The sequence below is a fragment of the Centruroides sculpturatus genome, unplaced genomic scaffold (assembly GCF_000671375.1).
Source record: "Centruroides sculpturatus isolate CEXI.00-Female unplaced genomic scaffold, Cexi_2.0 scaffold596, whole genome shotgun sequence".
Classification (NCBI taxonomy): domain Eukaryota; kingdom Metazoa; phylum Arthropoda; class Arachnida; order Scorpiones; family Buthidae; genus Centruroides; species Centruroides sculpturatus.
Window position 1 is genome coordinate 312,646 of NW_019384881.1, and position 12,527 is coordinate 325,172.

A 12,527-nucleotide genomic window follows, 5' to 3' on the forward strand; every position below is an offset into this window, starting at 1 on the left:
AGGAACTAAAGGTGTTAACCCTTCACATCCAGATGTCAGTGATTTGTTTTTAGAGTTGAGTATTTTAATCTTTTATAAGAATTTCTTTCAGACAATCGAAGTAATTTATTAAGCAGTCTATTTCTTTTAATTTCTGCAAACTTTTTTATGCGGTTTTAAGTTAATTTTAACTCATTGTTTTGGTTTTATGCCATTTTAGAAAATTACGGAATGTATCCCTACTTTTTCAAGGCAAGTAAAGTCTTTTTTTATGCGAATTTTTTTATATGCGCTTTTCTGTAGAACGTATCCACCGCATAAAACGAGACCTTACAGTATTTGATATAAATATTTTTAATTAGTTGATTTACGTAATTTCGTAGAGTATAAATGCGACAAAAATTGATTTATATTTTCTTCAGTTTGTGTTTTATCAATTATTGTTCAGTCAAAGCTTTATTTGAATGAGAGAGATGCTTGTCAGCCTCTAACATGTTCAATTTCCTTCTGTTCGATCCTCCTTCTCTTAATAATAGCAGTGTGTTGGCGGCTTGTACTTCTTCATCCGCCTTTTCTTGCGATGCCTGTAAGAAAAAATAATTTCTTAAAATTTTTATACTTAAATATACATATCCTTTTAAAAATTTAATAAGTGGAATTTTCGCACATCCGAAATATTTCCTGGGCGTTATTGAAAATAGAAATGTTTGATAAATTTCCATAAATTTATTTTTTAAACCGGAAATTAGTTCCGAGGTGAATTTTGTAAGTTTGAGAGCTATTTCTGAGTATGCCACTGCTAGAACACTTTTTTTTTCGTAATTTTCACATATATCACGAAATTTCTCGTCTTTATTTGTTGTAATAAAGTTTTTATGGATGTAAACAAATTATAATAAAATAAATCGAAAATGTAATTTTCTTTTATTAATAATTGAATATTGCAATCAATATAGGAAACTACGAATAATCTACTTCTCTACTTCAGGTTAATATTAGAATTATATGTAGGAAAACAGAAAATTTTCTTTTAGATTAAATATACAACTTTCTTAAATTTTACTGCTTATTGAAATATGACAAACATTGAGCCATTTTAAGGAGCATATAGTTTTAATTTTTTTTCTTTTTTTTCATTAAATTAAATTACATTTTTTTACAGGAACACTTCGCAAAATCGATGTTTTTCTTGTGCATTCAGGAAAAGACTAGGAAATGTACCAAATATCACTTTGTAAGAAATTGTTAGTCACATAGCACAGATAGATTTCTGATACACAGCGTGAAAATATCCGTCATTTTTTCTCAAGTGACACTACTCGGAAATTTCAGTAGCTAATATCACTGCCAATATATTCCCCGTTTCGCTTCTATCTCTTGCCCTATCTATATCCGGTATTTTTAGCTTCATTGTACCTTTTACTTTGGGTTTTGATATTGTTTTCACTTTCGTGGCTTGAGCATCTAATCTCGCCTTTGCCTTCGCTGACTTTTTCTCAACATTATTCCTTTCGGTTCTTGGTTATAGAAAGATTGATCATAGCGGAATGTAGTTAAATTGACGAAGAATAGTTACATCGGAATTCGTAATTGACGGCTGTTCGTTTTCAATATTTTTTCTAAAATATATTGATAGGGTCTTTGTAATTTACAATGATGTGGATGTAGTGATTCAATTATTAGTCGTTGTTAATCTTCGGTTCGAACATCTGCTACAGCATCAATAAGAAGAGACATTGTCTTCGGTCCAACACGTAAGGGTGAACCAAACATGACTTCATCAAGACTCTATTTAACACCACGATCTATTGTTTATGAACTGCACACATTGAATAAATTATGAATTCGCGACGAAAATTGATTATTTATTAAATTTTATTTTTTCCAGTGGCGATTATGCCTAATGTTCGGTAAATTTGAATAATTAGTGAAATACGATTTATCGTATTTATCTACATGAACAAACGAATACGTATAAGAAATGGTAAATTACATTTATCGCTAATTATGTAATTTACAGTTATTTAATAAAGTTTATGTTAATCTACAATATTGTTTGATAGACAGAACTATAATTTGTTATAAGGTTGCAAAGTTAATATGCAATTATGCCAATATCCCAAGTGAAAAAAAAAATACTTCCTTCGAAGTGAATCAACAAGTCACCAATTACACCAGTTAGTTTACATGAAGTTCATACGTCATTTAACAGTTATTTGTAAACTATGCTAAATTTAAAAAGTAAACCAAAATATACAATTCTCTTTAATTAAAGTGAATTTTTAAAAATACAATTTATTTTTAAAAATGAACGGAATAATTACCGTTGAGGTGGAAGGGATTTCTTCCATATGACACTGCCTATGTTCTAACCATTTCTGATTCGAGCGAGTGTTGAACGAACATAAATGACATTGAAATACGATAACCGACGATTCAAGATGATCGTCCTTGTGATCTTCTTTACATTGTTCATCATTCTTGTTATCATTATTTGTTTGTACGGGTGAAGACGATGTTTTATTAGAAGTCCTCAAATCACCATGTTCTTTGTATTGTTGTTCTTTAAATCGCTTGAAAAGTAAAAAAAAAAAAAAATATTAACGATAAGCAATACAGCAAAACAGTTTTATATTATACATTAGTGGAATAATTGTTATTATTGAAATCATATACTTATTCATAAATAAATATATGATTTCAATAATTCATAACTATAAGTATGGTTTTTGAAGGCTTTTCTACAAAAAGTCTGAAAGTAGGCTTAGAGAAAATCGGATGGTAATATGGAACCTTACTGTATATTTTCAAAAAAATGCTTTAATGTAGCCAAAAACAAATAGGAACGGACAAAAAATGTTAAATAATTACAAAATTATTTACTCCAATGTATTTTATCGCAAAAATGCTTTTATAATAGAAAAATATGACCTCCATCAACAATATATATTNCAATGTGCCACAAATGAGCGAAAATATAATTATTTATATGGAAATATCTTAGATTGAAGATAAACTTACAATATAGAAAAAAAATTAAAATATGTGTAAGTAAAAATGCCAAAATTGATCCAATTTGATTTTTGCATCTGACAGTTATATAATATCTAGGAAAATCAGTGAAATAAGAAATTCAGCCACGTTTTGTGACTTTGGATATCAAACCACTTTTTATACAAGTTCCTGCAATGAAGTTTCTAAAAGCAATTACAAGCTTGCTGCAGAGATCATATTTGTGTATTGGTAATTAAATATATTGGTTGTGTTAAATAGGTAAATGTCTCTTCAATCCGAACAAATTTATCTTATCACCAAAGCTTATCTGTGCTTGTCGACATAAACCGGCGATTGTTCGAATGTATACAGTCGATCCCCCTATAAGATCATTGATTTTTCCGTTTTATCTGAATTACATGTTGTACGAGTCACTTAGATTTTACAAATATGTGAGCCGTTCACAGCCCGGCACATGTATTTGTAAAATCTAAGTGACTCGTACAACATGTAATTCAGATAAAACGGAAAAATCAATGATCTTATAGGGGGGTCGACTGTACACAAACATATCTACATAAGTAAATAAAGTCAACTAATTTATTTCTGTATTTATTAACCTATGAATTCGGGAAAACGACTTTATTACATATCGGATTTTATGCTTTAAATGGTTATTTAATCCAGAATTAGTTCGCGAATGGAGGTGTTAATATATTTGTTGAATTCTCAGTCATTAGAAATATTTGTACACTTACCTGGGAACAAGTTGGAGGTTTTTCTCCCGAATGAAACTGTTGATTGTGTCTGTTTAATTGATATTTATATCTGAATTTCTCGTTGCATATATTACATGAAAATGGCAGCTTTCTGGTGTGAAATTTCATGTGGCTTTTTAAAGCAGCGGGTGATGCGCATAGTTTTTTGCAAATGTCACAATAACGGCTTGTTATCATCGGGTCATTCAACGGAATCTAATTATGGATTGATTTATATGATCAGAATATATTAACGTATTAAATATAATTCTGTAAGTACAAATGTTGTATTTATGAGAATAAATGTTTGTGAATCGTTTATTTCAAAGATTTATAAATTGAAAATTTTAAGCAGTAAATTCTGGTTAAAATTTTAAAAAAATGTTTCAAGAAATTATTTTATAAAAGCGGAGTTGAGAAGATTATTTGTTAAATAATTGTTTTATAAATAACTATTTGTTTACATGATGTTATTATTGATATATTCAATTATTCAATAAATCTTGAACTTCGTTCGAATACAATGATAATTGATCGTGAAGAGAAAACAATATATTTTGTAATTTTAACCTAATAACATTACGGGTTCAATAAATACTAGTTTCTGGTGTTTTATTTTGTAAAATGGAAAAAAATACGTAGAAAATATATCTTATTTTATGAACTATAAAAATAGTAATTGCAATAAACGATTCTTGTGATAATTTAAACTCATCGAAAGTTGTAATTCATATTATCCATAATATTAATTGTTAATTACACCAATGTATTTATTATGACAACTAATTCCGACATAAAGAAGTTTAAGTTATCGATTGTCACGTTGTGATTCGAGACGATAGTTTTACTCGAAAAATGCAAGCGAATCTAATGAATTCACAATTTTTGAATAAAATTCTAAACCGATATAAAAAAGAGAAAATTTTACTGAATTTTAAACAATATCAACATTCATTAAAATTGCTTATCAGTTTTATTATTTTACGCTCGGTTTCTGTAAATTAGTACAGACTTATTGATTACTATTTGTGAAATTCTTTACATTACCCTATATAATTTTATCGGGTAATGTAAAAGGTGTTTCATTTGCTAATTATATAAATTGCATCGCTTTAACTATCGAAATATAAGAATAATAATATAAAAACTTTTGGTAATATTTACTTTAGATAAAATATCATTCGAATGACACGCAAACGTGTGTTGTTCCAAATCACGTTTCCGTTTAAAGCTCTCTTTACATCTATTGTATTTGCACTTGAACCGTCTTTCATCCGAATGTACTATCAAATGTTGTTTTAAACATCTCTTACTTGGAAAGCTTTTCTCGCACAAATGACAGTTAAATGGCTTTTCATTCGAATGCACACTCATATGCTGTGTCAAATTACTCTTATGCGAAAAGCTTTTTCCGCACAAATTGCATTTAAACGGCCTTTCGCCCGTATGAGTTCTCATGTGCTCTTTCAAATCGTATTTACGATATTTCTTGCCGCAGGTCGGACATTGATGTTTTCTGTCCTTTTAAAATAATTCGTTGAACAAAAATTAATAATTAGTGAAAAACTTAAAAATTATTCACCACAATATAAATTATTGTTATATATTATAATGTTATGTTAAAATTTTCATAATATGCATTGAATCTTCGATAAAAAATTAAAATTGAAACTTCGTGTTATTTCTTAAATTTTTAATAAGAAAGTTTGGGAAATTAAAAATATATCGTATGGATGGAATGATAAATTTCACTTACCATTACGATTTTGCTTATTTTAATTTAATTATTAATAAATTCAGTATTTTAATTGAAAGTCGAAATTTCGAGGACAAAAAAACAACAATGCTCCGAAACAATGTAATAACTCCATTGTTATATTTTGATTATATTGAGCGTGCTTAATTGTGCATGTCTGCTTAATTGTAAGAATAATTGAAAAGAGAACGACATACAATCTTCTCTATAACGGAAATGATTTGGGTGTTTGTTCTGTTTGTATAAAGTCAGTGTGTGTGGGATGTCACGATTTTCCTCACCATATTCGAAACATAATAACTCTATTTTCTTTGTCGATAATTTCTGAAGTTTTTAGTGAGTTTTGCTGTTAGAGAGACTGATGCTATTAAATTTTGGTGGATGAAAAGAAAAAGGAGTGTCATATTTTGGGTCTCGTGTGGAATCAGATTTAATGAATAATTTACTATTTAGTATCATTTGCAATTGTAATTTTAATTAAACAGAAGTATCATGATATTAATTTAACAAAGAATTGAATAAAAGCATAGAAAAATTATATAAGAGAAAGTTAATACATATTAAAATTTTAAATAATGTATACTTCAATATATCAACAATACAACGCCAATATTTGGAATTAAAATGGAAACTCAAAAAATAGACGTGTTTCTTGATTTTCAATACACGACACTTTGAAACTTAAAATAGTATACAAAAGAACAGTTAAAGTATATAGAAAATTCAAAATATTCAGTTAAAATGTCCACCAATTATTCCCGTAAGTTTTCTGGCTGTTAATAAATTTCATTTTAAAGTAACTTTGATATTATTAATTACACTATTAATTTACATATATTCACTTGTATTTATTAAGTTTTTGTCACAATTCTCTCAGCGGTAGTGTCTTCTACTGTACATAATACTTTTTCTGATAACAACGGTGTCATGCCGGTCAGTTATGTAAATTTGTTCCACGGGTAATATTTGAAATGAAAGCATTTGACTTCCGATGTAAATCTGAGGTCAGAATATTGTTAATCTGGGTTTCCTTTCCTTTCTCTTACCATATATGTTCTCAACGTTTATCTACCTAACATCGAACTTGAGACTAAGGAAAGACAGGCAGACGTAAAGAAAACAACTTTCGGAATATATAGATCTACGATCGTTTCAAATTGCAGTCCAATGAATAAATTGAAGTCTGTGAAAGTACTAATATTATTTAGCATGAATTTATAGTGGAACATCTATATGTTCCATTATAAAACTGTTTGTAGGAGTGATCTCAATTACTGGCATTATAGCACCTATGAATTTTAGAAGATATGTTCTGTGTTTTACTTTTAAATTCGTTAAAAATAATGGAAAATTAATTTAAATATCAAAGAACATTTCGCATGAATACGAGAAAGCAAACAGAACATTGAAACAGTTTTGAATAAAAGTAAACAATTAAGTAAAAATAAGTTCGGTGTGCAGGGAATCGATAGAGATGACCATTTCACGTGATGCTTGAACAGTTACGATTTATTGTTACACGAATATGATAATTCGCGAGGTTTCGTGTTTGTACAAAAAGCATGAACGGTAACGAAGTGAAAATTTCAACGAAGACACACGTGAATACATCTTTACTGTTACATAACCAATGCTTGAACTATTTTAAGTTTTATTTTAAGCGAGTAATGTCTTCTTAATTAATAAGCTTCGAAAATAGCGATTCTTGTGACCATCGATCTCATTTTAATTTACTAAGATAATCACGATTTTATTAAATATTTATAAATTCTCTGGTATGGTAAACAAGTAAATACATTTTAATTAGTAAAGCAAAATTAAACGTCGGCTTATAATTACAATTTAATTTAGTTTCTCTTAAAGCAACTTTATATGCGAATAGAATTATGGGCAATCAAAATTATTATATAACCTACATTTAAGAGTAAGTATTACATTGTTTTATAGTTTAAGCCACTATTGCGAAATGAATTCGAATATCCAAGAGAAAATTTGTATGAGTTGTTTCTTGAGACCGTGTCGGACAACAGCCCTTACATACAGTTTCGGCGTATACCGAATTTGTTCCTGTAAACAGCAAATATATATTTTTAAAACCACAATGTAAAAAACTCTACCGTCAATGTGTTCAGTTTCTATTACGGCAATTTTCTGCCCTCTTCTTATGGCAATCGTTACCAGGTTTAGGGGAATATATTTTGTGTCTTGGATGGTAGGACGTATTTAAAACGAATGCTAAAATAATGAAAACTTAATTTTTATTTATACTCTGCCGCTATTCAAGCATGTTGACCATCATACGTTTATATACGATATACAGTATTGTTCATCGCTACCCGAAGAAAGTTTACCATAAACACACTGAAAAGTTTACTTCTTTAACTGTTATTTTTATGGAGGATTTTAATAAAGTTTCTTGCTGCAACTGACCAGTCGATATTTTTCTTAAATTAATTTTTGTTTGCAATTTACAGCGAGATTAATAGTGTGAGAACCGAGGGTTAGAGCGACGAGCTTCTCCCCATTTACCGGATGCTCTGCCGAAGAGGCTTTGTAGGAGGGCAAAAAATGTGAGTGGGGAGGATCGCGAGTAAGTTGACAGGGCGTCGGTCGTACTCAAGGACGACACATAATTATATATATAAGAAAAACATATTTAATTATCTAAAGCTATACAAACGAGTACAAATCAAAAGGTTACAAAAAGGGAATAATTCAAAAATACTTCTTAGTCGTATAATTATCTAGCCTAAGTCCAAGGTATGATCGAGAGAGAGACGAGGAACTGAAGAGAGAGTATGAATATTTGGCTATGTGATTACCTCTCGGTTCCCGATCTCGTTGTACAGAACGTTGGTGAAACGCACCCGGATCGGCGGTCCTATTCTCTCAATCAGGTCAGGTTCGGAGAAAGTCCAGCGGTGATGATGGCGGGAAGACAGGATTAGCGACGGACGAAATGGCGGTATGTGTCTGGTGTCCCCTGATGTCCGCTGGTGATGTCCTCTCAGCTGTGGACGTCCGCTGTGGGTGTCCGCCCTGAGGTGCAAGTGCGACCCCTTTTTATACACGTCCCGGACGGGGAATTATCGGGGGAAAATCTGATGCAATCGCATGTAAGTTCGACTTGCGTCAAGAGTTGTTTACTTTACTTGTCCAGGAATCGAACGGTTCTTTTGATTTATTACATTTTATACCCGTTATTGTGACACTTTCTCATCATAAAATTGACAAACCTACTGAATTAATTTCCACAAATGGCTAAGGTCAGAATATCTGCGGGCCACCTGGGTGATGGTTGTGTAATTTTGAGTCATTTGATATATTTTCTTATCATTTTAATCGGATAGCATAAGGAGAGGGAGGATTTATTCAGTACGGTCCACCCTTGTAGTTGACCTTTTTGTTACACTCTATCATATAACAGGTGAGGGTTCTTGTTAGTTGGCGACTTATTTGTACATTGTAACAAAGATGGAAATGGATAATCCCGTGGTGAGGGGAGAACTTCCTCGGTTGTCCTAAAAATCTTTAAAAGTCTAGAAGGTCACCTTTTCTAAGTGACGCAGCACACTGATAGGTCAAAAGATCTAGCTTTAATTTCCGAAAAAAAAACTGGAGATTATCGAAGCTTGAAAATTCACGCGAATTCTCACAATAGTAATAAGTAATAAGCTAACAATTTTCATAAAACAATGTTCAGTTTTTAACATTGAATTTTCTTACGAAGAAAACATTTTGCGAATTGTTTTTTATTTGCATTTTATCCATATTAAAACTATTTATAATTACAGAGCGATTCATCAGTTTCATGTGTTGTCTGTTAGTGGGATGAAATTCACTCGCACTTTTGAATGTTTTACTAGTGAAAGTAGCAGAATTATCTTTAAATTACGTGAAATTTAAATTCGGTACTAGTGACTTAAAATAAAATCCTCACGTAATATAAGAAATCTCTGCAACATGTTATGAAATAAACGGTAATCAATAATAACTGAATCAGAATATCAGAATAAATTTAATTCTTGGTGATAAAGACACTTATACTATAATTGGTCTCGGAATTATTAAGTTTATTTGATTCTTTGATTATAATTATCTTTATGTAATCCAGTTTTAGTTATTTTGAATCTACGTGTATCAAAATCCTGTATTTGAATGCGCTGAAGTAGTGTTTCGGTAGTTTTATTCTGCCATGCAGTGCTATTAATCAATGTATACAGACACGTATAGAAATAGTAATTGTTACATCTACTAAGTAACAAATAGAATATCAAATAATAACCATGGGGTTACTGTTGACAAATATTTTGTGACAGTTCAAAAATTAGAAGTGTATTATTATTAATTTATTTACAGTTTGTATACGTCTGTAATGTGTTAATTTGGTATTTCTTTTTTATTTGACTAAGAGCTGTATCGTGTTGCTTATATGACTTCGGTGAATTTTTTACACCTATAACCTGTGAAAATTTACACGAGTTTTAAGACACTAACGTTTTACACGTGTGAAAATTCCGTTTTCACTAGATATTCGTCACTACATTTTCTCAATAACCCCAAACCAGAGCTTTTATCCTTCGGCATTATTACGGTAAATTGAAGAATTTATTTGATTGAAGTCTATTGAACAAATATTAAAAACCAAATTTAAATAAAATATTTATAGTTTCGATTTTCCCGCAAATTGACGTCACACAGCAATCGGTACATTTTTCTGCGGAGAAAGAATGAAACTTATATAATTTATTCGGTAGCTCTAAGTGACATTAGCCACTTAGAGCTATTGGCTCCAGTCCATATATGAAATAATTTGTACTAATTAGAAGTGTGCATTGAATTATAGTTTTCATTAATACATAAATCCATAGTTTCTTTACAAAATGTTAACGTTATAACGTCGTGAAGTTTTCGATCGGAAGAGACGTAAGTTTCATAAAGTAACTGCAGTATCAGCCATACAACTGTAATACCATTTGAAGTAAATACAGCGCTGCCTCTATAGGAAACTATTCCAAAATATTTTCAAACTTTATAAATATTTGTTTACCCCGAAATCGTGTTTCTATTTTATAAACGCTTACTTCAAAGAAACTATAAGCATGCAAAACGTTAGGATACGACGAGTTTTTACCATGAAATACAGTGGAATCTGCTTACTGGAATAGTTGGGGAAAATAAATTCAGATTTAAAAGTTAAAACGTTTCGAGTAACGAATGTTCTGCTGAAAATCAAAACTTTTTAGGTTTATCGGTAACCCGTAATAGACTATTCACACAAAATTTCCATGGGAAACATCGTATGGATTGTTGTAGAATAATGTAGAATCGTTGTGTCAATGTAAATTTTCAAAAACTGGAAAACGATGAACCAAATAAGTACTCGAGCTACCGAAAAATGATTCCCCGAATGGTTGGTTGATCCTTTCACTTCTTAGTGTTTAATAAGGAGTCTTAATTGCGACGTTTCGCGCTAAGAATCGATCTGTTTTTATCGTTTATCACAAAAATCCAGTCTTTACGATTGTTATATTTTTAAAATCTTGCCGCAAAAAGTCAAAATTTTTACATAGAATAGAACTTTAACTGGTTTTAAATATAAATGACAATTGATTTACAGTACTTAGTCTAATCGGAGAGATCAATCGACAATCAAATAAAACAAAAATAAGTTCGCTGGGGAAAGTACAAAGTGATTCGAGTCACAGAAATTTAAAAAAATTAATAACTCACAAACTGTTTACAATAAGATGATGCGGTCTTCACACAAATGGGATATTTATGTGTAATAAAAATTTTAGTACTGAAATAGTTACATTTCTTGTCATAGATGGTGCTTGATAAGACTACATAATTTGCGTATTTATTACTAGAGCTTACACTAAAAATATTTTTACTTTCTTATTCTTAATTTAAAAAATTTACGAATGCTTTTAGTTTCCTACAGCGCCGTCAGGCTTCGATCTCTTGTATTAAAGTAGGACAGTGATTCCCAACCAGTGTGCCGCGAGATTTTTGAAGTGTGCCACCACTGCGAATATCCATACATAAGCGATTTCAGACAAGTAGTTCAATCGGTTCTACCATTCTAGAAAGGGTTTGGAAATTTTAATAGGTTTTCCGGTAACTTCCGTTAGTTACCAAGTCCTTTAGAAAATGTTAACTAAATAACCAACTGCGTTTAAAAATCACTGTTATGACGTCACCGGTTGTCCTGCGGTACTTACCGAAGTAACCGTGTGTGCCGCCAAATGTTTAAATTGTTAAAAGCGTACCGTAATGAAAAAAATATATTGAGAATCACTGGAGTAGGAGAAAGAAAGCTCAATATCACTAGGTTGATACTTTCCGTGTTGACAATGATGACATCGCTATGCCTGATTTTCCATCTTTTAGGGACTGTAACGTAAGCTTTTGCGATATACATGAAGGCTCTCGGTAGAGCAGCGAGAAGCCTGCGTCTGTTGTAGGTGTGATGGATGGCATGCTCCCAGATGCCACAGGTATAGGTAAAAATGTGTATAAAAATGTTGTCATAGATTGTGCTCATTGCTGAGGAAGTAAGTCCTAATTAGACTTGGCTATCTTGCTGAAGGACTGGAATATAAAACCAATATGCTTAGTGATGTGCTGAATATGTGGCGCCCAAGACAGCTTATGGTCTAAGATGACGCCTAGGTATTTTATCGTCTTTGGTTAGATGAGAGTGTTTGGCAACCTCGCAGCCTGAATCGCGTCTTTAGCAACCGATCAGAGACCAATCGAGTGATAGGAGAGCACTGTTCGGACCAACCAAAACGCGGAATTTAGGGTAAAAAATCATATAAAATCCCGAGATTTTAATGACACGGGAAGGTTGAGATTAGGATCGAGAACGTCTATCCTTGTGCATGACTCTTCGGACACTCCAAAGAACAAAGGAGGAACCCCAAAGATATCCAGGGGCTTAACTTCCCGACAACGTTTCTGTACTCCGGGACCTCCCGCATCCGAATCCTTCAGTGTCTCCGAGAAACGGTGGACAACACCCCTGGTTGTGC

General features: G+C 31.4%; 1 protein-coding gene across 3 annotated transcripts; it reads right to left on the reverse strand.

Annotated features, from left to right (window-relative positions):
- Nucleotides 1–329: 329 nt before the first annotated feature.
- Nucleotides 330–5,779, reverse strand: LOC111631039 (gastrula zinc finger protein XlCGF7.1-like). 3 transcript variants are annotated; one of them, XM_023375228.1, is made up of 5 exons: nucleotides 5,488–5,635; nucleotides 4,896–5,252; nucleotides 3,732–3,947; nucleotides 2,304–2,552; nucleotides 330–563 (listed from the first exon to the last, which is right to left on the reverse strand). In XM_023375228.1, the coding sequence occupies exons 1-5, from the start codon at nucleotides 5,488–5,490 to the stop codon at nucleotides 417–419; spliced, it is 972 nt and encodes a 323-aa protein (XP_023230996.1). In that variant the 5' UTR covers nucleotides 5,491–5,635; the 3' UTR covers nucleotides 330–416. The 3 variants fall into 3 exon arrangements, with proteins under 3 accessions (XP_023230996.1, XP_023230997.1, XP_023230998.1); XM_023375229.1 differs by having other exon boundaries at nucleotides 4,896–5,247; nucleotides 5,488–5,549; XM_023375230.1 differs by lacking the exon at nucleotides 3,732–3,947 and having other exon boundaries at nucleotides 5,488–5,779.
- Nucleotides 5,780–12,527: the final 6,748 nt, after the last annotated feature.